Below are 27,974 nucleotides of genomic sequence, written 5' to 3' on the forward strand. Positions count from 1 at the left end.
GCTCAGCAGCCGGATCCTTGCATGAGTCTCTGCCGCAGCGGACACACAAATTCAGAGTGCAGGGTGTCCGCTTCGTTCTCCTGCCTCGCTTTCGTCCTTTCTCTCCTTTCCTTCAGCCGTATGATGTTTGGTATTCAATGTCAGCCGCCTGTTTTCCCACACCCTCTGGCTCAACTTGGACCAAACGGCGGCAGCCTTTGCGAATCGCTTGGCGATGCGCTTCTCTTACCAAACGAGTCATTCCGGGATTTCGGCTCGTGCGATCGCTTTGGACGCAGTTGCCCCTCCTCTGCTTTCTACTACCGACCTCGCCAAATTGTTTCGGTAGGTACTGGAATTCGTCCACAGAATGGCTAGAGAGACAACCTCACTCGTCAACCGCCATGTTTACAACAGAGCATTTTAGGCGAGCCAGTCCGCATAAAACCATCTCTCACCTCTGTCTCGAGAAGAGCAGACACGCAGGCTTCTTATGTTACGTTTATGACCGTAGAATCAACTCAAATGTCAATTCCTTGTAAAAACCGGCATCTTAATAGACCTCTGCAGATACGGCGACCATTTTGATTTCTATCATTTCAAATAGCTATTATAGGGGGTAAATACATATTAATTTGCCCCCTGAGCATCCCATAATGTCTTTTGAAACAATAGAAATCAAAACGGCTGCCGTATCTGTAAAAAGGTCTATTTTTTTGGATAGTGAAATGTATTGATAACCTTTTAACCGGAAAGAACTCGAGTTTTCATACCGGAAGTCTATAGAAATCGCGGGCTTACTTAGACTCATGGGAAAGTTTACTGTTGTCTTTAGTTCAATCTGTGTGATTCTTTGGCCATCGGTACGCAATCTTTACAGATATGCTAGGTATCGGAGAGCCAGAACGTTTACGCATGCGCGGACGGAATGTTTGAACAAGAGAGAAAAACGCAGTACCTCCAGACCCGGCGCTGGAGCGTCTTACCAAACGAGTCATCCCGGGATTTTGGCCCGTGCGATCGCTTTTGGACGCAGTTGGCCCTTCGCTGCTTTCTTCTACCGACCTTGCCTCCCGGTACGGCATTGAGTGACAGATATGTCGGCCCCTAAACCATTATGTGACAAATCCCACGCCTACTCACAGCTCCAAACCGCCCTTGTCAATTCAACGTAAGAATTCGATGGCTTATATATTGAAGAGAAAAGTCATTTATCTGTCATATGGTAAGCACTGAAGTCGCAGATTACAAAGTGTGCGCACGCGCCCTGCTAAAGGTAACATACATAAACTTTATTTCATCTCCATTTTCAGAATAACTACAAGAGCTAATGTCTTCTAGACTTTCCAGCTGAAACCCACAGAAACAGGCTAAAGGGATGAGGGACAGAAAGACGAAAGGCGCTGAGCAGTATAAAGGACCCGTGGGCTATCTTCCAGTTAAGATCGGACACCTTGAGATCTAGGGGGAAGAAAAACAAAGAACTCCAGGTGGCAGGCCAGTTCAATGCACCGAAACTGAAGAAGTGAAAAACTTGGAAACGCAGTTGGGCACGGCAGGGTTAATCTTGAGGAAAAGAGAGTAAACAAACTTGCAGGACATGGAGTTAACAGGAAAAGGGCCACCAACAGACCCACTGAAAACCAAACCAGAAGGGGACATGGAACCACCAACAGCCAACCAGGAACGAAAGAGGGCAGAATAGAAGGGAGGGAAAGAAGCAGAAGGAAAAGATGAAGGGCTAGAAAGAAAGGCAAGAGAAGAAACTCTAAGCCGGTCAAGAACCCAGTACTTCAACAGGAAAACCCAACCTTTTGGGCAAACAACAAGCCGACGGACCCATTGAACCAACAACGAGGAGACCTTGAAGTGAATCGAGACGATGGAAAAACCAACAGCTTCCTTGGGATGAGACATTACATTCCGACCAACTACGTCAGGCTTGCCAGACAACAGAAACTTGAAGACAAGACGGTTGAGCTCCGTACGCACCCACGAAGGCATATGGACCAAAGAGGCCACATACCAAACACGTGAGAGTGCCAGGGCATTTACGATGAGGGCCTTTCCGGAAAGGGAAAGGGCCCGGGAAAGGACACGCATCAAGACAACGCGACACCGGGTCAATGCGGGGCCGCCAGTTAACTTCGGCCAGGTCACAATGTCCAATGTAAACACCTAGGACTTTAATTTTTGACGACGTCCAAGCGATATCAACGGGAGAAGAGCTACTACGAAAACGCCAAGGACCAAGCCAAAGGCCTTCGCACTTACCAAGATTAAATATACCCCTATATACCCATTTACACCCATGTATACCCTTATATACCCCTATAATCTTAATTTAAATACATAATAATACGGGATACATGAGGTACTTACCTCATTGAAACATATGCTGTATTCAGTATATGTGGGCTCATGTAAGAGCATCACGTGACAAATGTCACCCGTTTGTGTTCCGACAGGGAGCTAGCGAGTTGGCTCAAACTGGTAGGTACTCATTTTATAACTGCCTTTTCAGGCCATTTTCGTCTACACTAAAGCCACCAGACTGGCATAATTAAGCTAAAATGTGGATAAAGACAAGCCTGTGAAAGAAAACAAGAGATGGTTTAATGCAGACTGGGACACCTAAAATGCTCTGTTGTAAACATGGCGGTTCACGAGTGAAGTTGTCTCTCTGGACTTTCCATGGACGAATTCGAGGACCCACTGACACAATCTAAGCAAGTTTTGAAAGCTAAAACCTATAATTGATGCGTTATTTTCATGGTAGGACTGGGTGGCCCGACACTTATGAAAAAAACTATGACATGAGAATCGGGAGTCTTCCCTTGTCATGGAATGGCAGAATTACCCAGAATTCTTTTTGGACATGAGCGAGACTGGCCCTCATCGAATGGCTGAAGCCCGGCCAGAGAAAATGATTTCTAGCTAGATACTCAGGAGTAGGCCTGGTGTGTGCTGTTAACGTAGATTTTGGATTTCTGAACAAGTTTATATCATAGAAAATTCGCGACAAAGTTGTGCTTTCATTTCGCTGTAATTCTCGTGTCAAAGAAACGGTATAATAATTTAAATAAGAGAATGACGATATTTATATTTGCTCATTACCTGACCTCTTACTATGAAAGTCAAGCTTGACATCTCTATGCAATAAGCGCATTCAAAATTTCCTCGTATTACTTGATAAAAGTATGTGGTTTTTCTTTTTTTTTCCTTTTTTTTTTTTTGAAAAAAGGGGCTTTCTGCTTGTATAAAAAATACGTTTTCTCTCCCGTTCCCTTCTTATGCATGATCTTCGCCGAAATTACATTCTGTTCCTCAATAAACCCGCATGGAACAACCAGTTATGGTCTTAGTTTTCTTTTTTCTTACGTATCACCTAAGTTGCGAAATGCGCTACCTGATTTTATCCGTACCTATGAGTTTACTGCTTTTAAAATACAATCCAGGGCCGCATTTTGTACCGCGGCTTTTCTTTTTAATGAATATATCTTTAAATATTATGTATTTAGTAGGTATCTATATATGCCGTGTATTTTAGCTGTAAATGTAATGTCTCGAAGATATTAGCTCCTGTAGTTATTCGGAAAAAGCTTATGACTGTATGTATGTTACCTTTAGCAGAGCGCATGCGCACACTTTGTAATCTGTGACTCCAGTGCTTACCATATGAAAGATAAAATGACTTTTCTCTTAAATATATAAGCCATCTAACTCTTACGCTATATTGACAAGGGCGGTTTGGAGCTGTGAGTAGGCGTGGGATTTGTCACATATGGTTTAGGGGCCGACATATCTCTCCCTCAATGCCGTACCGGGAGGCAAGGTCGGTAGCAGAAAGCAGCGAAGGGCCAACTGCGTCCAAAAGCGATCGCACGGGCCGAAATCCCGGGATGACTCGTTTGGTACGACGCTCCAGCGCCGGTGTCTGGAGGTACTGCGTTTTTCTCTCTTGTTCAATCATGCCGTCAGCGCATGCGCAAATGTTCTGGCTCTTCGATACCTAGCCGACCAAAAAAAATTATCATGCTGGTTTTTATTTATTTATTTCTATTATTTTTTTTTTGTACCAGCAATTGACATTTCAGTTGATTTTATAAGCAGAAACGTAACGTAACAACCGTGCGTGTCTGGTCTTGTCTCAGACAGAGGCGAGAGATGGGACGCCTAAAATGCTCTGTTGTAAACATGGCGGTTCACGAGTGAAATTGTCTCTCTGACCTTTCTGTGGACGAATTCCAGGACCTACTGACACAATCTGGGCAAGTTTTGAAAGCTAAAACCTATAATTGATGCGTTATTTTCATGGTAGGACTGGGTGGCCCGACACTTATGAAAAAAACTATGAAATGAGAATCGGGAGTCTTCCCTTGTCACGGAATGGCAGAATTACCCAGAATTCTTTTTGGGCATGACCGAGGCAACTTAAGAAGCACGAGACTGGCACTCATCGAATGGCTGAAGGGCGGCCAGAAGAAATTATTTCTAATCAGATACTCTGGAGTAGTCCTGGTGTGTGCTGTTAACGTAGATTTTGGATTTCTGGACAAGTTTTTATCATAGAAAATTCGTGACAAAGTTGTGCTTTCATTTCGCTGTAAGTCTCGTGCCAAAGAAACGGTATAATAATTTAAATAAGGAATAACGATAGTTATATTTGAGGATTACCCGTCCTCTTACTACGAAAGTCAAGCTCGACATCTCTATGCAATAAGCGCATTCAAAATTTCCTCGTATTACTTGATAAAAGTATGTGGTCTTTATATTTTTAAAAAAATGGTTTTTCTGCTTATATGAAAAATACGTTTTCTCTCCCGTCCCCTTCTTATGCATGATCTTCGCCGAAATTACATTCTGTTCCTCAATAAACCCGCATGGAACAACCAGTTATGGTCTTAGTTTTCTTTTTTCTTACGTATCACCTAAGTTGCGAAATGCGCTACCTGATTTTATCCGTACCTATGAGTTTACTGCTTTTAAAAGACAATCCAGGGCCGCATTTTGTACCGCGGCTTTTCTTTTTAATGAATATATCTTTAAATATTATGTATTTAGTAGGTATCTGTATATGCCGTGTATTTTAGCTGTAAATGTAATGTCTCGAAGATATTAGCTCCTGTAGTTATTCGGAAAAAGCTTACGACTGTATGTATGTTACCTTTAGCAGGGCGCATGCGCACACTTTGTAATCTGTGACTCCAGTGCTTACCATATGAAAGATAAAATGACTTTTCTCTTAAATATATAAGCCATCTAACTCTTACGCTATATTGACAAGGGCGGTTTGGAGCTGTGAGTAGGCGTGGGATTTGTCACATATGGTTTAGGGGCCGACATATCTCTCCCTCAATGCCGTACCGGGAGGCAAGGTCGGTAGCAGAAAGCAGCGAAGGGCCAACTGCGTCCAAAAGCGATCGCACGGGCCGAAATCCCGGGATGACTCGTTTGGTACGACGCTCCAGCGCCGGTGTCTGGAGGTACTGCGTTTTTCTCTCTTGTTCAAACATGCCGTCAGCGCATGCGCAAATGTTCTGGCTCTTCGATACCTAGCCGACCAAAAAAATTAACATGCTGGTTTTTATTTATTTATTTATTATTTTTTTTTTTGTGTACCAGCAATTGACATTTCAGTTGATTTTATAAGCAGAAACGTAACGTAACAACCGTGCGAGTCTGGTCTTGTCTCAGACAGAGGCGAGAGATGGGACACTTAAAATGCTCTGTTGTAAACATGGCGATTCACGAGTGAAATTGTGTCTCTGACCTTTCTGTGGACGTATTCCAGGACCTACTGACACAATCTGGGCAAGTTTTGAAAGCTAAAACCTATAATCGATGCGTTATTTTCATGGTAGGACTGGGTGGCCCGACACTTATGAAAACAACTATGAAATGAGAATCGGGAGTCTTCACTTGTCGTGGAATGGCAGAATTACCCAGAATTCTTTTTTAGCATGAGCGAGGCAACTTAAGAAGCACGAGACTGGCCCTTATCGAATTTCTGAAGCGCGGCCAAAGGAAATGATTTCTAGCTAGATACTCCGGAGTAGGCCTGGTGTGTGCTGTTAACGTAGATTTTGGATTTCTGAACAAGTTTTTATCATAAAAAATTCGCGACAAAGTTGTGCTTTCATTTCGCTGTAATTTTCGTGTCAAAGAAATGGAATAATAATATAAATAAGAGAATAACGATATTTATATTTGCAGATTACCTGTCCTTTTACTATGAAAGTCAAGCTCTACATTTCTGTGCAACAAGCGCATTCAAAATTCCCTCGTATTACTTGATAAAAGTATGTTATTTTTTATTTGTTTTGTTTTTTTTAAGAGTTTTTCTGCTTATATGGAAAATACGTTTTCTCTCACGTCTCCTTCTGATGCATGATCTTGGCGGAAGTTACATTCTGTTCGTTAATAAACCTGGAACAACCAGTTATGGTCTTAGTTCTCCTTTTTCTTACGTATCAGCTAAGTTGCGGAATGCGCTACCTGATTTTATCCGTACCTATGAGTTTACTGGTTTTAGAAGAGAATCCAGGGCCACATATCTTACAGCGGCTTTTCTTTTTAATGAATATATCTTCAAGTATTAGCTATTTAGTAGGCATCTGTATATGCTAAGCTGTAAATGTAATGTCTCGAAGATATTAACTCCTGCAGTTATTTGGAAATCGAGATGAAATAAAGCTTATGCCTGTGACTCTATGTTACCTTTAGCAGGGTGCGTGCGCACACTTTGTAATCTGCGACTCCAGTACAAACGTACTTGCCATTTGACAGATAAAATGATTTTTCCCTTGAATATATATAAGCCATCTAATTCTTTCGCCATATTGACAAGGGCGGTTTGGGGCTGTGAGTAGGCGTGGGATTTGTCACATATGGTTTAGGGGCCGACACACCCTCGTACCCAGCATCTTCGTTCCTTTTGACCAGGGTATACGTGGCTATACAGGGGTGTATAATGATATACATGGGTATACGTGGGTATATAAGGGTATACATGGGTATATAGGGGTATACGTGTGTATATGAGTGTCTATAAGGGTATAGAAGGGTATACGTGGGTATACTGGAGTATGTAAGGGTATACGTGGGTATATAAGGGTATACGTGGGTATACAGTGGTATATAAGGGTACACATGGGTATATAGTGGTATATAAGGATATACAAGTGTATACGTGGGTATACAGGGGTATATAAGGATATACAAGCGTGTACATAGGTATGTAAGGCATACATGGGTATATAGGGGTATATAAGGGTATACGCGGGTATATAGGCCGAGTAGAATAATTGTTTTATTAAAAATCCCAACATCACAACTCTTTTATGTTGAATTTATTTGGCCATGTTTCTCGGAGCCGCAAAACTGTGTATTTGCTGCTGTGTTCGTTGACCATATTTGGTAGTGCAGGTATATGAGCTGTAACCTGTGTCGAATTTCATTTCGACGTGGACTGTTGAGTTTAAGCGGAATTACAAACACGGATTTACTGGTTCTTCGCTGCACTATTCAGATCGAGTTAAATGTAATCTTGAAGAGAGTATTAGTGAAATCTGCCTGTGCAATTTATGCACATTTGGCTTCACATACGAGTTGAAGAGTTCATACGGGTACGTTTGCTTGGTCTGACAGTCTAATATTGTTTAACGAGCCTTTTCGCGTTTCTTTTCCTAAGTTGTACTCTCTGATCACAGCTCTTACATCAAATTAGCTAAGTAAGTGTATTCTTCTTTTCTTTTGTTAAGAAGTCTATAGGCGCCTGTTCTCAGTTTAAAGTATGTCCGTTTTGAGCTACAATACACAGGAATTGGCTTTTCATGTTACCAGTGTGTTATGCCAGATACAGTTTTTTCCAGCTTTGTTTCAACGAGTACTACTTTAATAAGGCAGCAGACTATATCTAGAAGCTATTAGCACATTGACAAAACTAAAAGTGACATAATGTGAGTTAAAATTATGAGCCTGTTTTTGTGCTCCCTATTGTCAACTAATTAGCATATTTCTGAAATTACTGGTATTTCATGGGATTTCCAGCTAGTTATACATGAGTGCCGCAAACTTTTTTGTAACAGAGACGAAGACCAACTCTTTTCCTTCCTCCAACTGCAGCGATATATCCGTGCGACGATTAACTTTTTAGCTGCATGAAATTTTGTGTAACCATTTTTTAGCGTTTGGTAAATGTTCTCAAAAGGGGGGTAATACAAAGCGAATTTTAACAAATTTAAAATTCGGGATGAAAACTTTAAGAATGTCGCCGTAATAAGAGGGCATATATGTTCTACCAAACGGAAGGAAAACTTTCCGCGTTAAATTTTAAGGCACGACTGAAGATGTCAACTTTATGAAAATATTGCGATTTTGAACATGAAAAATTTGCATTTTTGTGTCCCAGAGGGACCCCCCTTAAAAATAGACAAAATGAACGAGGAGTTGAAAGGAGATGTGTTTTGAAACTAACCCACTAAAGTGTAAATCACACGCAAAGTTTCAAGGAAATGGGTGATATAGTCCAAAAAGGGGCTTGAGGATCTTACGGAGACAGCCTCTTAATTAAAGGGCATATAATTAGTTTACTATCTTTGCTCTTTCCACTTCTTCTTTCACTGTACTTATTTTCTTAAATATATTGTATTCATGTTTGTCAAGTGGAAAAAAAAAAAAAAAACAAGGATAATACAATACATTCCCTTCTAGCATTTGATTCATACACTAAAAGATCAAACCATTTACAACTAAAACACCACCTTGACAGTTGTTTTACTAGGATCAATGGGATGTGAACCAGGGTTTTCCTGGGTTATATCCCTACAAAGGTTGAACTTACCAACTATATGCCATGTGGTGGGCCAGACTTTTTACAAGAAATATTTGAACCATAAACTATTTCAAAAAACAAAAATAGTGTTTCGTTTCCGGAATGGTAATGGCTATTGTGCATTTTGCCGCACCAGAAAAAAAAACTGAAATCTAACGCGTTTTGTAGTTCGGTGACCTTACGGGACCGAGTAATCATCTCAAATTTAACGAATCCAAGTGTGAAGCGTTTACAGTAACCCGGAAAAACTGCCTGTTACCTACATTACCAACTTGTCTCAAGTGATTTGTTGAAAGTAAAACTGAGAAGAGAAAGATCTTGGAGTAAGTATAACCGCGATACACTCTCTTGGAACTCCCGTATTTACAGCACGGTGGCTAAAGTTAACAAACTTCTGGGATTGTTGAAGAGAGCCGGTCCTTTATTGTACGATAAGTACACTGTACTTATCCCTGGTGAAATCGCAACCTGGATATGCTAGTGTAGTGTGGTCTCCACACCACAGCTCACAAAAGTCGAAAATATAACGTATAAAAAGGCCGGCGAGCAACGAGATGGATATTAAAGGAAAGAGAGTCCTCATACAAGGAAACTCTTTGTTATGACCGTGAAATTAGAGACTGAATCTTCTTTTATAAAGCTTTGTATGGTATTTCCAATTTAAATGTATATGTTTATGTCACTTTTGTCAGTACTCATGCACGAACAAGAATTTGTAATAATCCTACGCGTATGTTAAAATTTCCTCGTGTAACACTACTACTTTTCAAGCTTCATCCTGTAATTTTATAGTTAACTTGGGGAATAGTATCTGTAAAGTAGTTTCTCCAAATAGTTTATCCACTGTTTCTACATTTTAAGGGTTTCTTAGGAAGTCATTACTTTTCACTTGTCAATCACGTTTTCGCACGTGGTCCATTGTAAGAGAATACCCTTGCCATAAGCCTTAGAGGTTTTATTCTCAATGGGAGGCTCCTTGCATGGGTACTAACGTGCCTCCCTTTTGGTTAGCTTCCTAGATGTTACGTTTTGTATTTCTTTTTCTCTTTTGTTCCGTAATTTTGCAGTAAATCCAATAAAGTTGTTAAAACAGCCGCTCGTATGATTTGCACCCCAACAGATGGTAACTGTGATGGCAGCAAAGTCAATGTGCTCGAGATCAAAGTAGAATACTTTGGAAGTTGCTTAGTCTTGCCATTCGTCTTGTATTTCTCCCAATTTTGATTTTTCACGAGATTGGGCACTGTCACACCCACCAACTGCTTCTTTGTTCTTCCATGGACTCAAGTGGCCTCTGAAAGACCTTTTTAAAACATAGTTTTGCTTGACCGTTTTTTGATCAAAAACTAATTACACGGCGCGCACATTTTCCCCTGTAATTTCATTGAATTTCTTCCGTTAGGATTTCGCCTTACTTCTGAGCTTTTTCGAATGAGGCCTCTCCTTCCTGAGCAAGCTGAGAACTATGCTCGATCGAGCACACCGTTTATCTTCTTCTTGGTCACACTTCTCAGACGAATGTGACCGTTTGAAGTCAGTTTTCTCACGCCTAAAGTACCCGAAACAACTCGTAAATTCCACTATCAAACGCTTTGTTGACTCAAAGGTCTGCGACCAACCGCGACCTTTATCAACAGCCCAAGAGACGGATAACATGGTTCGAGTAGTCTTGCCATTTAAAGACCAAAACTCAGCAGAATTTGTAAAAAAACAACTTAAGGATTTGAGCCTGAAAGTAAACAAAACCATCCAGCCTGTATTTACCAGCAGAAAAATTGAACAGGAACTGAAAGTGAAAGAGGCAAAGCCGCCGATCATAAATCAGCAGTGTGTTGTATATAAATTTCAATGTGACCTTTGTGATGAAGGTTATGTAGGCTACACACGCGGACATTTACACAATCGTGTAAAGGGACATAAGCAACAGTCCTCGGCTATTGCCAGACACTATAAGAACGCACACGGGTCGATCCCTCGGGACCTGCTTAAACGCTTTGAGGTGCTCAAAAAATGTAAAAACAAATTTGATTGCTTAGTGTTTGAAATGTTATTTATAAGAACACTTAAGCCTAGCCTCAATGTGCAATCGGATTCCATTCGTGCTAAAGTATTCTTATAGCCAATTTCGCACGTGCTTATTATGTTAATTCTTAGCGTCAATCGTTTTTAATACTGTAATTTTAGCATCATAGAACATTTTTACCTTGATAATGGAGTGATGTCTACTCCGAAACGTCGGTTTAACTTGTTATCTCTAACTTTTATAGTTTTATGTTCAAGATTTGGAAGGGAAAAGACTTGACTCTGATTATAGCAATATATATTTTTTTTTTACACCTCTCATTCAAATCACTTCCCAATTATTACACCCTCTGTCGCAGGAATTAGTGGCCAGTTTGTTTTGCTTCACGTCACACAAAATTCTCATAATTTTTGTGACAATGGTCGAGGATTAAGCTTTTTTGCTAGAGGTTCTAGGTTCAAGAGGGGTTTTTTACCCCTCATAGGATTTGGCGCTCTTGTATAGTGTCACCAGCCTACTTCATTTCGAATTGTTTTAGGTACCCGATCAGGCCAAAACAATTTGTGCTAAAGCTAGTGGTTTACGCTCTCGATGAACGCTCATATAACTGGAAGAAGTGTGTCACAAGTGAATGTCTAGAAATAAGTATTTTCAAGCGCACAATGCCAGAGTAAAGAAGACGTCCTCTGCGAAACCCGCGAAAAACTGGAAAACGTTTTTAATGTCGAGACTAAGTGAGGCCCTCGCACGTCTTAACTTGTTCAAAATTTAATTTGCTTTTGAAGAAAATATATTCGCAAAGTCAATTTTCTTGTACTAAGCTATTGAAAGCTGAGCATTGACGTGCTTAAAGATAAGATTCCAAGGTTCCTCTCCGTCTAACATCCATGGTCCAACAATGAAAACCACCTCCGAGAGAATTGCAAAATTGGAAGGAAACAGGAATGCACTTGATTCCAAGATTCTCGAACATCTAATAATGGGAAAAAGAAAGTTATTGGTCGAGAATCTCTACTCTACACTCATGACTCCACAGAAGGGTAATGTGAGCTGCCAAGATAGTTCAGTAATCAGAGTGTTAAAAATTATAAATTGACTGACACGCGAGTCATTGATACCTCCAACGCACTTCCTATTTCGGGATTACACCCGAATCTACTCGCACTTTGTAGTGGTACAACCTCCATGGAAGAAAACAATCATGACCCCAGAGCTATCCCCATTTGCGCATGACTCGGAGAGCAAACATACGATGCCAGGCAAGAAAATCGGCACTTCCTGTGAATGTGCCACTTGATTTGAAGAAGGGAAAAGGCGTTCAAGCTAAAATGTCTATTTTAAAATCAAGTCAATCAAACACAATCCTCAAGTTTTAAAATCAGTTTTGCGAAATTTACCTTTTGAGTGGTTGTCTCATTTTTCTCAACAATCACTCTCTTTGGATCCAACATTAGGACATTCATGGAAAGCCATTTTGATGACAGCCACATTGAGTGTGTGTCTGACATGAGTGGAGTGGGTGGTTCAACTAATGTCCATCCGGCTTTGTGGAACATATCAACCTGGTGACAGGGTCGTTCACGATTGTACAACACTAACCCGGGCCCAATGACGTTAAACGTTGCATCAATGTGCAATGGATTAGGATCGTCGAAGGACAGTTTGTGGACCCTGTAGCCTCGTTCGCCAAGATGACGGCTCATCCATTCAATTCCGAAGTCGTTAGTAACCTGCAACATCAAAGAACTGTAAATCGCGCGAATTAAATATTGTTCCCTGTACAAATTGAGATAAAAAACAAAAACAAATGTAAAAACACTCGCCCTGTAATGGGTAATAGACTCCAGAACAAAGCGAAACTCGCAAATGAAGCACATCGGGTCTCTGCCGTTACGTCGACGATAACACTCGTGGCATATTTTCAAATGTTCAGTGTTGGCACTGAACCAAGGGCCGTGACGAAGTAACAACTGCATGCACTTGTATTTAAGCTAAATACATAGACATAGACTTAACGGGAGATGGCTTATAAACTAAGAAATACCTGACTCCTTTGTACAAATATATCCTTTCCGGCTCGCATAAAATCAGCGGCATCGAAACATGGTTCAAACTCTGTTAGTACAGACTTCCCTTCTGTCATTGCTAGCTTACGACGGTCGTCTTGTGAAAGTGACAGATAGTCCTGAAAATCGAGGTGCAGTGATGTCATTTGCTATAAGGATCACGTGGAATACAGTAAGAAAGTTTCCTCCCCAGATTTTTTTTTTGGGGGGGGGGGGGGGGGATGACATGACCCTGCTTTGTTCTAACCATTTTATACATTCCAAGCAAAGGGCAAGTTAGGGTTAAAGCTTACCGCTGTTCAAACTCACACACTCTTGCAGGAATTAATTTGACGTAGACACTGAGACAGAGACCATAGGGACGATATAAAATTACTTTAGGCAGGTAAACGGTCTTAGCACAAATCAGAGAAAGGCGAAAACAATCAAAAGGTTTATTTACTAAAGGATTGTAACTCGCTAACAATTGCGAAATCTCTGAGTTGGTGTTTCTGTAGATTTCTGTTGTTACGCACGAAAGATTGCACGCTATTTAGTGTCTTTGTTCAGCATCCTCCCAATATTCTTAATTCTATTATTATCTGTTTTTATATAAACCGTAACTGAAAGAATCTTGTTACGTGTTTGAATTCTTCCTGTTCATATCTATCCGCAGTAAAGATTCACCCTTCCCCTCCAATCCGCGACCGTGTCTTCATTCCTATCTTCGTCTCTGTTGTCCTCTGAATATGGTAAAAAAAATGCCCCGAAAAACTCAGTCTTGACTATTCTTCCTAGAACCCGGTGCAACTAAAGTATGATCTTTACTGTTGTCATCTGTTGCAATGAAATCAGATTTGAACCAGCGCTATGATTCAAGTGCCATTAGGGTCTTTTACCTGATCATAAAGGTCGTCGCTCATGAAAGGCTTTGGTGCAGCGGTCCATTTTGCACCTTGCTTGAAGTACTCCTTAATGAGAGACCGGTAAGAGCAATACTCAAAGAAACGAGACCGCCATGCCATGGGTGCCTCGATTATTTCATCTCCCACAACAAGCAGGACATCACGTGGCATAGCTGCGTACATCCCAGATGACTGGAAATGCGGAGTTTTGTAAACCTGGCATTAAAACGAGAATTTTAGAATATGGCTAGCCATATTTTAGATATATTTTAGAATATGGCTAGCAAATTCTTACACGTTTTTCAAATTTTAGAATAGGGTGATAATAAAAATGAATCAGAATCAAGGATAAAATGACGGATTGGGAGATGCCTCCCATAGAATCTAAAATGATGGCCAGTTAGAAAACTAGTACCTGATCGTATTTCGGGGAATTTTATTATGTCAAATTAACGACAGAAAGCATGTACGCAGTCCATAGTAAATAATAAGCACATTCAATCGTCTTTTGACGGACCTCCAAACCCCCAATACAGAACAAACACTCTTTTAAAAATCGGCCCCAAATAGTTGAAGGGTGAATAACGCTTTCCAGTGGATTACTCAGTTGGATTCGATGAAACTTATCCGCTAAAGGATAATCCTATATGGACTATGCTTTCCACTGTACTTTGAAGGTATAAATCACAATCTCGTTCCCACAGTCACTGTTTCCTCCGGAGACTCTGTGGGCTACAATCATAGACAAAAGTAGTTGGGAAGGTTATGTAAATGAACCACACCAAAGCTTTATTTCAACCCGCTTCTGTTCAACCTCAAAAGAAATAGTTTCACCTTCAAGGCGTATATAGCCCCCCTCCCCTCTATTCAATGTTGAAAGGTAACACCACAATTTCCCACTAAAACCATTCAGTTTTGTACAACATTGAATGAGGGGGAAGGGGAGAGAAGCAACGAAGACGTCAAAAGTGCTAACCTTCCCAACGGTTTTGTCTATGATTGTAGATTGAGGCACTGAGCCACACAACAAGAGTGATTACGCATGTGCTAAAGGTGTGCATGGATCACGTACTCAAATTGTAAAATGCGTGACGATAAGAAGAACGATGCAACCGTTCAAGCGTTTCTGTTTCTTGTACAGCGTTTTTCGATTTTTACCTCTGAGAAGTTCATTAAATCTGGGCGACGTACTGTAACCCCCTCCTGTCTCAAAATGTTACAAAATTCTTCTACTTGCTCCGTAGCTTTTGCAACATATTCTTCTGGAAAGGACTTGCCACTGAAGCTACTGAAAAATGGCCAATCCTTCTCGTAAATGTACGCTTTTACTTCTAAGGAAAACTGTGGAACTGTTGCACCTTAAATGCAACGAAAAAACAAATATTGAGGTACAATTGCTGGAAGCCTGGCTAGCCCTAACCAGCGTCAAAAAACATGACAACTCCCAGAGATTGCTGCTACACCATCACTCGAGCAACTAAGGTGGCCCGCAGGGAGCCAGTTTATCGAAAGTCCTGTAACTTTTCGGGCACCACGATTCCCTCGGTATCTTCAAAACGAAGAGCTTTAAGCCATCAACCCGGTAGGGGGGGGGGGGGGGCGTTCTCTCTCTCTCTGTTCCCTTGCCTCGTGAGCATGCGTGGGAGAGGCGTTTTCTTTGATATAACGCAGCCAGTTTGTCCGATCGTAGCCAGGCGTCCCCAGATGTTGGAGATGCACCCCGAGTTTTGACGGACAAATCTGGAACGTTCCTTTGTAACAAATTCAACTTTCTCTCAGGCTCACGAACTTACCTCTCCAATCCGAAGAATATCAAAATGACACAATCTTAAACAATAATTCTGACAAAAATATTGTAATGATTACGGGTTAACATAAAAAGTTCATTTGCATGATTTTCGCTCATTTGTGTAAATTGTCAAATAAGAAATTCACCCTCAATGCGTCCAACGATGACTTCCTCGAGATGATCCCATTCATTGTACGAGCAGACAGGGCTCTGCAGTTTTTGATGAGATTTGTCGCTTGCCACCAAGTTATCTGAAACTATATCACCGGATTGGAACCGCTGAAGCTGTACCTATCACATAACATATCATCATCATCGTTATCGTTATCACCATCATCAAAAAGCCATTTGGAGATCATACAGAGAAAGGATAATCAGATGGGTCTTGAATATCTGAGTCGGGTCGTGAGCAGTAACTCGATGATCTAGCTTTAACCAACAAATACATCGAATGGTGTGATAAATAATAATAATAATAATAATAATAATAATAATAATGATGATGATGATGATGATGATGATGATACTAATAACAATAATAATATAGCTGACCAACTACTGAGACTACTACACTTCTAGGAACTGCCATAATAATTGTAGGGAAAGTTAAAATCATGAACCGAAATCTACTAGTTGTGGACAGCAGCTGGTATTTTAGTTATGCAGCAGGCAGACTACTATGAATATTCTATGATAAGGGTGATGATAATAAAATTTTATTTGACACAAGACGCATGTTAGCTACCCGCACAGTACCTGACACATACCACATATTAAACACTTGTGACACTGCCCTTTTCACGACATGTCTTTATTCCCCATTTTTGACAATATCTTTTTCTCATTACACATCTTCTTGTCTGCATGCGTACGTTGTCAAACAACCGGCCCTATTAATTAAGTGTTCCTGTCACATCACACATATTAGCCAATTACATGATACTTGTTCACCTGCAGCGCTCAATAGGTTTTTTCTTCTTCGACTGATTTGTAAATGTTGTGTACTGAAGGTAAAGCCTCGTACTTTATTTTCATTTCGCAGAGACGTTATTTCGCGACAAACAAGGCTCACCGCCACAGTGGATCTCATTTTTTGCCTTTGTTTATTGTACCTAGACCACACATTTGGGAAAGCATTTCCTTTTTTTTTCCCGTATCCAATGGCCGTATGTGGTAAATAGGCTTAATAACGTAACTTGAATTAAAAATACTTTTTAAGTAACTACATCTCCATCCGATTTCGTAAAGAGGCGTCCTTTCGCCACTGAACATTAAATCATCAAACAATGAATGAGTTAAATGATGGTTCCCAGAGCAGAATAATTTTCCTTTGTAATTACTTTTCACTTGGTTTTCTACGGACGCTCCTTACTCGTTAATTAAAAGACATCTTAGGATCTCTCGAAGTCTCGGTTTTGGAGATAATTTTAAACGTTATCTGACCGATATTGGTGCATCATGAGTTGCAAAATAAAGAAGGCAACTTCAGACTCGGTTATCCCTGTGTGGACTAACATTAAAAACCATACAATAGAACTCATAATGAATGCAACTACCAGCCCATCACCCATTAAATAAACCTCACATTTTAGCATTATCAATGTAGGAAACACGAAAAAAACTTACCAATCCAAATTTTAGTAATTTGCGTCCGGTACAACCAAATTTGAAAAATCGCCAGTTTAACATGACGATTTATGTGATCTAAGCACTAAGAAAAAGAAACAATGGGTTTTAGAACTTATTTGTGAGCTTGTGAGAGCAAGAAAGCCGGGCACTTCTCGGGGTGATGAGAAACCCTGACCCTGGGACGAGACGCAAGGCAGGGAGCGGGCGACTTGACTTTAAATTATTTTCCTCGAATCCACCACCCTGCAAGCAGAGCCTTTTCTTACGGTACATATCCTTTGTTCCGTGTATGAAGGAAAGAGATAAAAGAGGCTCTGCTCGCAGGGTGCGAATCCACTTGCAACACACACAGATGTCCACAGATGGACAGTGAATATTACACCACCCTCGTCATTTATCCAGAGTTCAAAAGGAAATGTTTGGGGAAGCAAGATTAATTCGTTTTTGCCGCTTAACGTTTTTATGTTTGGACAATGTTCTTAGACTTAATAACTGTTTATCAGCGCTTCTTAGACTTAAATGCGAAATTCGCATTTCTGGCATGGCTCGCTGGCTCGCAGATTGTCCAGCTCCTAACATTTGAATATTTTGGTTAAGAAGAGATTGCGTGACTTCCCGACTTAGTCCATCAAATGTTCGAGTCACTCAGAGCGAAGATGTGATTGTGATCTAAGACTACATCGAAAAGTACCTAAGATAATTTAAGACTATGATAGATCAACAAAAAGTAAAAAGGGCGATCGAAAACGATTTTAATAAGTGGCCCTATATTCTGTAGTTAAGCCACGATTTTAAAATGCGCTAGTATTTTTACTCAGAGTCAGAGGTTAGCGATTTGTCAAACAGTTTCATGGTTGAGTTTTAGAGGAAAATTTTCACACATTATTGAAAACTGGCAGAATTGTTTCACAAATATCTTTAATGTTGAATTTGAGGCACGATTCGGTGTGCAAAACAATTTAGTCAATGAAATAAATACAATCGGTATGCAAATGAATTCGATTTGTTGCTGGGACTGTTTAGTAAATTAACGTACACGGGTGATTTATGGGGTTAATATCTTGGTTAATATATTTTCACAGCCCTAATAGGTTGAACCGTTTTGTTGAGCAAGGAAAATAAAACGAATTGAAACCATCTCGGACTGCTTACCTGAAATGCACTTTGCCCCTGTGGTCGTTTAGCAACGAGTGCTTTGACTGTCAGACGATCTGCGCAATTGTAAAATGTAAATATAAATGCATTGTTTACGGTGGAAGTGCACTTACGGGGTATTTACGTGAGACCGGGACGAGATGCTTGATGCCTGGTTTCGGGATGAAATGATATGTTTTTTCTAATAAATATATGGCTGACCCAAAAGCACACCGGCTTGAAATTTCTGGACCCGGTCTGAGATTTGTTGCCATTTATTTGAGACCGGTACGAACTCAGACCGGTGTTAGAATTTCTCGTCTCGGTCCGGCAACCGTGACGAAGTCAGACCAGCCTCAGGGCACCCAACGATAATCTTCGGTGAAATATAAAATTCGGGAGAGTCAAACTGTCCTAAGCATTTCGGTTTTACGTTGCAAACAGCTATAGATTTCTGTACTAAAACATCACCTTAAAAAGATTCGGCAATAAAGGTTTCTAAGTAGTCCCTTACGTTTTCGGACGGGTATTTTTGCAATTTTTGGCACTTAAAAAGGTCAGTTAGCTTTTTCGGATGAGCAAATGGTTCCCTGGAAGGTAACGTTCAGCTAGCAATTTCTGAAATGAAGATTTCATTCCCTAAAATTTTCGGACACTTCAATGTTCAGCTAAGATATCCGAACATATCAAATTCTTCTTGATAAAAACATTTCTCTGGAGAGTCTTTATACATTACAAGGAGCCTAGAAATGTCTCTCACAGATTTAAAGATTTTCGGCTTTAATTTGCTCGTTTGGTTCCCTTGCAGCTTTTGCCCTTGAGTTCATTGTCATGCCAGTCTCATGTAAACGCATAAAAAGAAATGTATGGAGGGCGGTACGAATAGTTCGCCTGAAAGCGCGTCGATCACATTTCCGCAGCAGGCTCTGAGTCGTGTTGAAGAGAGATAGACCTTTATCGGACTTTTATTTTAACACGATAATGTTTAAAGCAGAATAGCTTATGGGGTCGTGCGCAAATGAAATCAAATCAAATTAATACATATCAAATCATATCGGTTTTTGAGGAGAGGGGAAAACCGGAGAAGCACCCGGGGAAAAACCTCTCGGTGCAGAGTAGAGAACCAACAAACTCAACATATGACGCCGGATCCCGGAATCGAAGCCGGTGGGAGGCGAGTGCTCTAACCACTGCGCCATCCCTCATCCCAGACTTAGAAACAATGAGAAAGACCTTGACACTGCGACTGATTTCTTATCTATAAGAGAAGAAACGAAAAGCTTAGTTATTAAGCGAGACACCCAGCATAAAAGTGAAGCCGGTCTGATTGGTTTCCAAAGCAGGGCAATAATTACATTGGCGCAGTTTCGCCTCAGTCTCCACAGGGGGCCCGGACAAACTGTGTGACCGTTAATATCTTTCACATAATTTCGAGAAAATCCAAGATATCGTAGTGCTATAATAAATAAGTATTATAACAAAATAAAAGTATTTTTACCTGAAGTGTTGTTTGTGGTAATCCTTGTGGCTATCCTTGTGGCTGACAACGACGACTTTTAGTGATTTGAAGGGTTTGTGTTCGACGTTCACCTGAGCGTATCAATAGAAAGACAAGTTTCCTTCTACTATACTAACAGTCAATGGCGAACTCAAAATCATTCCAAATCGCTCAAAAAACCACTTTTGAGGCAAAAGGACGACTATATACCACAGCTAAGGTAATTCAACGTTTATTTATCGTTGATTTATGTACATAGTTCGCGATATATCGCTATATAGGTGAGGCAAATGGTAAATACAGTGCATTTATAAACTAACAATCGGCTAGACAAACAGATTGTATGGGCCCCGTGTGCAGTCTCCAACTATGCCACCAGACCCGGAGGTATTACCAAGAAAAATGACAATCGAAGATGAATCAGATTTCCCTAAAGATCTTCAAAAGTTCAATTACAGATGAGAAGTGAGGAATTCTCAAAGAAGTTGGCAATGCCCCGGCACTCCATGCCCCGTCTTTTCCACCAAACCGGGCATTTAGTGTTGAAAAGAGACAAATAAGAGTTATTGTTTTTATCGGACGTGTTGATTTTGCCACATGGGTGTCGTCCCCACTGGGAAAATCGGACTTCTTTTTTTTCTCACATAGATGTCGCCCCTTCTGGGAGCATCGCTGATAAAAACCGACAAATATTTATTCAAACCAGTCATTTTTGTTTCTCGTCGTTTCGTAAGTTAGTTTTCGTCAGTATTATATCGAGTTCTTATAAGTTTAAGTTCGTTTCATTTCGTTTCGTTTGTAAAGATAGCTTTGTTATAGTTTAGGATTAGGTAAAAGTGAATAATAAGTAAGAAATCGTCAGAACATTTAGTACATGTCTTTTCCGCGAGCAAACCAGCAAAATGACGAGCGCTTAATAAACTGAGTGACAAAGATTTTACTTGGTATCACTCAGTTAATGCAAGGCTTCTACAAGCCGGTTTATATACTCTTAAACAATGTTCAAGGTCACATTAGACTTGCCACAAGTCGACCTCACGAGAAGCCTAGAAGAAAATGTTTGGCGGGCGAAGCGTGATTTTTCGGACGCGAAGCGGATGAGCGTCAACGACGAAGTGAGACGAAGGACTAGGTCAAACGTTTCAAAAACATGTGCCGAATCTAATGCAAATGAGAAAAATCTATTGTTTTGGCTCGTTTGCGTTAGGTTCGAGATAAGTGGAGATATGTCTAGAAATGCACGCAATCGCAAGAATAACAAATATAACAAAAACATTTGTTAAGTAACGAAAATAACGAATATAGCAAAAATAACAAAGGAAGCAAAAGGAAGCAGCGCGAATATAATGAAAATAACAAATATAACGAATTTAGCGAAAATAACAAAGGAAACAAGCCATAGCAGCAAGAATAACAATTCTTAGAGGGAGACAAGAGAAGGGGGCCCAACAAATAAAACGAAAATAACAAATATAACGAATATAGCGAAAATAACAAATAAAGCAGACAGCAGCAGCAAGAATAACAATTCTTCAAGCAAGAGAAGGCAAGGGGGCCCCACAAATATAACGAATATAGCGAAAATAACAAAGGAACCAAGCCACACCAGCAATAATAACAATTCTTCAAGGCAGACAAGGCAAGGGGGCCCTACAAATATAACGAAAAATAACAAATATAACGAATATAGCGAAAATAACAAAGGAACCAAGCCACACCAGCAAGAATGACAATTTTTCAAGGCGGACAAGGGAAGGGGGCCCTACAAATTTAACGAAAAATAACAAATATAACGAATATAGCGAAAATAACAAAGGAAGCAAGCCACAGCAGCATCAAGAATAACAATTCTTCAAGCAAGAGAAGGCAAGGGGTCCCCACAAGTATAACGAAAATAACAAATATAACGAATATAGCGAAAATAACAAAGGAAACAAGGCACACCAGCAAGAATAACAATTCTTCAAGCAAGAAAAGGAAGGGGGCCCCACAAATATAACGAATATAGCGAAAATAACAAATAAAGCAAACAGCAGCAGCAAGAATAACAATTCTTCAAGCAAGAGAAGGCAAGGAGGCCCACAAATATAACGAAAATAACAAATATAACGAATATAGCGAAAGTAACAAAGGAAACAAGCCACACCAGCAATGCAAGAATAGTCAAGAACAGTCTGTTAGTTACAGGGGCGCCATCCTCTGGAATGCAATTGCACCAGGCATCCGGACATAACCCGCGCTGAACGTTCGACTCTAGACTCTAGACTGAATAAGATAAAACTGTTAAAAGATTTTCATTTTAAAGCAACATCTGCCTCCACTGCTAATTTCAGTAATGACGATTTTATATATTTTTAGGATTTTAAGCACTTAGCCTTAAGGGTATACTATTTTTAACAACCGTAAATTGTTGTAAACCTATTACTTTATTATGTGCAACTGTACTTTAAATTTAGATGCACGACCCCATAAGCTTTAACCATTATCGTGCTGAAATAAAGTGGATGTATGTATGTATGTATGTATGTATGTATGTATGTATAAGAATAACAATTCTTCAAGCAAGAGGAACGAAGGGGGGAGAACGCATGTTTTATGAGTCAAACTAGACCCTCCGTGAGGGTACACTGGGTTGCCTGTGGTACGTGCACCGTTCCAGACAATTTTTTTCAAGTTGGGGGGTCATTAAGAAGTCATACCAGACGAGGCCCTTTGGTTCACAGGTCCTCACACGTTCGTACGACGAAACAGATCTGTCCTTGCGTAATATGTAGCTCTAACAGTGCACGATATTGTTTTGGTATTGTCTATCATTGTAGTGCCATGGTAGAAGTCTTGGGTAAATAGTCTGAGAAGACATGTGGTTACTAGCAAAGTACTGAACCCAGAAAGATTGAAGAAAATAAATGGGAAGTGAGAAACATTGGCTTCTGGGCTGACATGTTGATAAACTTCTTTTCACCACACGTTTAAGCGTGCCCTCTGAGCATCTGACAGCTTTGTAATACCGAAGTTCACTGAAGCTAACCAGTGTTCGGTGGGGTTAGTGTTCGGATGGGAGACCAAAATAATATTCCCCTCGTAAAACAGAAGCATCGGACCGAAAATACTATTAACGCTAACAAATGCGAACTCAGCAAAGTACAGATTTTGTTAGCTTGCTTTATGCAAAAACAAATGTTGATGCAAAAGTAAATAAATATTGATACACAGTTTTTAGAAAGAGCAGAAGGAAGTTTCCAGGACGATCGCTCGAGAATAACATATTTACGACATGAAAACAACATTTATTTTGAACCGTGAATATAGAATATAAAAAGTTACGATCAGCGACAAACATTTTGGGGGATTTTTGCAACGTTCAATTTTGTTATTGTAAGTTTTGGCTGCACAAATAAATCGCAAAATCGGAAGTGACATCGCCGGAATTCAGCGGGCGCCGTGATGAAGTTACCGCGGCATGTTTACTCGCCAAACAGTGAAGTATCTGTGTCAAATGATGGCAAGATACCGGGTTTTTGAAAGTTTCTTTTTCTGTCAAGTGTTATAAAGTTTGACAATGAAATGAGCGAAGTCAAAACAAAGATCACAATCGCCCAAGTCTTGTTGATGCAAAGTTAAAATTTACTCTCCAAGACGCGTACGACGTTATTTATTCTAACCAGGTAATTCCATCATTTTGGAAATAGCAGCTACTTTATTATTCAACTGCGTCACGATTCTTCACTGATTTTGGGGCTCATTTTGTTGAAACTCAAGCACGCTTCCAACAGGCATGTGAACCCTTCCTGCTTACAGAGCAATACTAAAAAACTTCTCCCATATCACATTTCAACCTTAAGCTTGAAAATTCAATACACAACATGATATTATAATTCACAAAGGCAGAAAATACCACAGAATCCTTTTCCAGCGAAAAAATTATTGAAACAAACAACATATTTGCTCTTACAGGGGAAAACCTCTTCCTATTTCGTTGCGTGCGTGAAGACAAGAAACTCGATCGTATCAAATTACCATGTTACCATGTTACCATGTTACTTCAGGTAAATACAGCTCACTTTGATTTCGGCCTATCGAACGCAATAAGGGCCAAGTTATTAGCCACTGCACCAAATTAAAAACTTTGCGTGCGATTCGTCGTAGGTGTTATTGGCGAACTGTATTAATTAATGTGCCCTTTGTGTTTATTATCAAGGAGTACTTACATTGCGTCCTGCCAAAATAACTCCCGCCACATCACTGATGAAGTCCGGCTGACATTACTTATTTCATTCACCAACTCATTAAGGATTAACAAAAGCAATACGAAACATTGCGAAATAACAGAACCAATAATCCAATAAATTTAGCATACAGAATTCCAGGAGTGATCATTATACAATGCAACTCGGAGATAAGCGAACCAAATATACGCCAAAAACTTGTGTACAAAAAACGCGCAAACGAGCATCAAGACAAATGCAAAAATGATTCATTAGTATGTATAAGCTCTTCTATTGTGTCGCTTGTCGGCCCGTTATTAAAAATATGAACCCAAGCTTATTATCATGGCACAAAGTCCTGCTGGCTGGTTATTTTTATGAAAGACAAAGACGTCATCAGGTTAACTTTTAGAGAAATAAGTTATCAACAAATGTCGCATGAAAAGCTTTTTAACATTGAAATTATTTTTGTGGAGCCCCCTTCCTTTGTCTGCCTTGAAGAATTGTTATTCTTGCTGCTGTGGCTTGCTTCGTTTGTTATTTTGGCTATATTCGTTATATTTGTTATTTTCGTTATATTTGTGGGGCCCCCTTCCCTTGTCTGCCTTGAAGAATTGTTATTCTTGCTGCTGCCGTTTGCGTTATTCGTTATTTTTGCTCTAATTGTTCTTTTCGTTATTTTTGTTATATTTGTAAGGCCCCCTTAGTTTCTGCCTTGAAGAATTGTTGTCCTTGCTGCTACCGCTTGTGATCTGTTATATTTGCCTGTGTGGCTCGCTTGATTTGTTATTTTCGTTATTTTTGCTATAATTGTTATTTTCGGTATTTTCCTTAGCACAGTTGTTATATTTGTTATTCTTGCGACTGCGTGCATTTCTGGACATAAGTGGAGATATAGGCCTTAAGTTCTAAAATGTCGTGTATGTCTGGAATCTGGATGATGACGAAATTTGATGGGTTGTCATGTCTAGTCTTTCTAGAGTCAGTTCGAAGACCCGGCTCAATTCATTTTGTTACCATGACAAACCTTTCGTTACGCTTTCTCTTTTGTGTAGTCAATATTTGCCTGTGTGCTCGGTTATCGAAATTTAAATACTTACCATTACACAAAATAACCGCATTAAACCCTTATTCGGAACTTATTCGGAACTTAGCGATACAACAGCTGATACAAGTCCATAGCTATCCCTGCTGGGTCCAAATTCATCTCGTTTGGGTATATATTTTTATCTTTGCCAAACTCCTGTCACAAACTGTGTTGACTTAAAAGTAAACGCATACGAATAAGCACTTCATTTGATGTCAAAATGACGACAGGTTAAAGTACAGGTCACTTTTCACACGTCCATTACTACTGGATGCTAAACCACAGACAGACACGTCGTCAAATACAAAGGGGAAAACGGGGGTCCCAAAAACCCATCAAATCACTCGAGACAACGCAGAAACTTGTACGTAAGTGAACTTAATTTATCTGGCTGTCCGTAAAATTTTCGCAAAGAAACGTCCCGATTTGAGGTTTTTATGGGACCTTTTCCTCCATCTCAGTGTCGAATCGGCAGTTGCAAATTTGTATGAGATCAACAACTGATAGGAGCAATGAAAAGCGATGCAGACATTAATTTGCAGCGAGGTAAATGCAACAGGCCGAATAATGGTCATAAATCTTAAACAAACTATTCAAATGGCATAAAAATCATAAAGAACAAATCGAAACTTTTTGGAAAATAAAACAATTCACGTGTTGCCATGGTGGTAGGTTGCAGGCCATTGTTTCACCATACATGTAGCTGAAACAACTCAAACCTTTACTAATGCTAACATTAGGCCTAAAAAATAATATTTAAGCCTAGGTTTGCATTTTTGTAAAGGTATGGGTTGTTTCAGTTATGGTAAAACAATGACCTGCAACCTGCACTTTACAACCTACGTTGCCATGGCGTACTCGTTCCAAGAAAAGGGAGCTTAAGCACGCGCGTTTTTGAGACGAGGACCGCAACCGGAAGAGAACATTTCGCGTTCCAGGACAGTGGTGCCTCGTAGATTTTGATACTAATAATCTCTAATTGAGAAAAGATACTTGGCAATGTTGATGTGGCTGTGTGAAGACAAGTTAAAAGGGAAAACTGACCAATTTCCGGTTGCCGTCCGCGTCTCAAAAACGCGCGTGCTTTAAGCTCCCCAATAGCGTTTAATATAAAGGAGTAAGGTGGCTCTGGGAACGAAGTTTTACTTCGCTAGCTGTTTTATTTATTTGTTACCTATCTATTGCTGGACTAATAAGGTGAAATTGAGATGTTTGTTGTATGAAAAATTAGAGAGTAAATTACAGCGAGAATCGTTTTGTGCGAAATAGCCTGAATACTAGATACAGAGATCCCAAATCATTAAAGATGTAACAAAGCAGATTAGAGCGGACTTTTTGATTAGCGAAACGGTAACAGTACAGTTAATTGTGAGGTCATTCCCTCACTTTAACTTCACAAATATTACATGATTATGTGGTAGTATTGTTCATTGGCTACACACTTCTTTTTAAAAGTGCAAAGGTTTTATGGAAACCACAGAATTTCATCCTTGCAGTGGTGTTTCCATTGGTGAAGGCAAAAAGGATAAAACTACAGGCCCCGAGAAAGAACAAACAATACACTGAACATTTTGAATGGCTGGCTTAATGCCGATGCGACCCTTCTGGCACCAGACGTCACATCAAGTGGAACACAAAAATCCGTCTCACAACAGCTAACACTACATTTAGGATTGTAACCTTCTCTTGTTACGTTCTGGCAAATGACTTTCAAGTGTTCTTCAGCGTCCTTGCACATCTTCTGGGTTGCGCAGCCGTAGAAGTAGCTTCTGAGTAAACCGGCTTCAGTTTGGATTTCAGTTGAAATATTAGCGCAACTGTCTGCAACACCAGGGCATGTCATCTGTTGACTTGATTTGGAACAGTTTGCTGCAGGCGTGGGGCTCAGGCATACCACATCAAGGTGCGCACATTTTAAGCTGTGCACTGCCGGGTTATTTTTTCAGGTAAAAAATATAAAAATAATGTAAGTCTTGAACTAAGGTTATTTTTATTTTTTGGCTGTTGCGCCTTTGAATTTGAGGACAGACACACTTAATGTTATTACTGCACCTAACAAATAGACTCCATTTTGCCATGGTTAAAAATCAAAGGAGACGTCAAAATGTGATATGCTAACATAAGAGACATGCCTATTTGGTTCCTGTCACACTTTGACGTCACTAACGTTTGACCAAACAAAAGCGTGACGCATCCCCTGCAATGGGCCATTTTTAAAAATGTTTGAGCCTGAAGCCACTTTCATAAATGGCGACCACCTTCACATTCTTTTGTACTTTTCTTAGTAACTGACCTCACTTTAGCGATGCTAGAAGGGTTTATTAGCCATTATGAAAGAGATCTCTTACACTGGGAACTGATCCAAAGGGGTTACCCTCATTTCAACTGTAAATGGCTATTATACACAAAAACGTGCTTCAGTCTTGTTTACGAGCACCACATTTTTGTCAGCGTATTATCCGACTCATCTGACCAGTTTCTCATCGTTTTTTCTCTTGGAGATCAACGCAATTTTCCTTGTTTTTGGTAGACTGAATCCTTGATAGGAAAGGGAATCTAGAAGATCATCCTACCTAGTCCAAACTTTCTGTTACATAACTAGACTCTAAAGTGCAGGACTGTGCGAAGTGCATACGTATATGATTTGTAGACAGCTGAAGAGTTTTTACCTGTCGACGCGAAAAAGGCAGACACAATACACAGAAACATTCCTTGCTTAGCCACCTCAAAACCCCTGATGGACATGTTTTACAAAGGTTAGATGTGTAGAACTAAACGCTTGCCTGCTTGTTTTTTGAACGACTTTGAAAGTCGCTTAGTCATTTCTGCAAGTCACGCATTGTT

The 27,974-nt window shown here is 40.1% G+C and overlaps 2 protein-coding genes across 5 annotated transcripts; both read right to left on the reverse strand.

Annotated features, from left to right (window-relative positions):
- Nucleotides 1–8,248: 8,248 nt before the first annotated feature.
- Nucleotides 8,249–24,277, reverse strand: LOC138008250 (glycine amidinotransferase, mitochondrial-like). 4 transcript variants are annotated; one of them, XM_068855522.1, is made up of 10 exons: nt 21,985–22,134; nt 19,839–19,930; nt 18,359–18,417; nt 17,204–17,288; nt 15,724–15,862; nt 14,947–15,146; nt 13,783–14,004; nt 12,883–13,023; nt 12,236–12,568; nt 8,249–11,811 (listed from the first exon to the last, which is right to left on the reverse strand). In XM_068855522.1, the coding sequence occupies exons 4-10, from the start codon at nt 17,264–17,266 to the stop codon at nt 11,686–11,688; spliced, it is 1,224 nt and encodes a 407-aa protein (XP_068711623.1). In that variant the 5' UTR covers nt 17,267–17,288; nt 18,359–18,417; nt 19,839–19,930; nt 21,985–22,134; the 3' UTR covers nt 8,249–11,685. The 4 variants fall into 4 exon arrangements, with proteins under 4 accessions (XP_068711623.1, XP_068711621.1, XP_068711620.1 ...); XM_068855520.1 differs by lacking the exon at nt 21,985–22,134 and adding an exon at nt 24,047–24,277 and having other exon boundaries at nt 8,252–11,811; nt 15,724–15,868; XM_068855519.1 differs by having other exon boundaries at nt 8,252–11,811; nt 15,724–15,868; nt 21,985–22,133.
- Nucleotides 20,259–27,974, reverse strand: LOC138005952 (uncharacterized). Its single transcript, XM_068852119.1, has 5 exons — nt 27,800–27,974; nt 26,666–27,056; nt 26,374–26,407; nt 21,985–22,098; nt 20,259–20,510 (listed from the first exon to the last, which is right to left on the reverse strand). The coding sequence occupies exons 1-5, from the start codon at nt 27,873–27,875 to the stop codon at nt 20,259–20,261; spliced, it is 867 nt and encodes a 288-aa protein (XP_068708220.1). The 5' UTR covers nt 27,876–27,974.

Source organism: Montipora foliosa, chromosome 6 (genome assembly GCF_036669935.1).
Source record: "Montipora foliosa isolate CH-2021 chromosome 6, ASM3666993v2, whole genome shotgun sequence".
Taxonomy (NCBI): Eukaryota; Metazoa; Cnidaria; class Anthozoa; order Scleractinia; family Acroporidae; genus Montipora; species Montipora foliosa.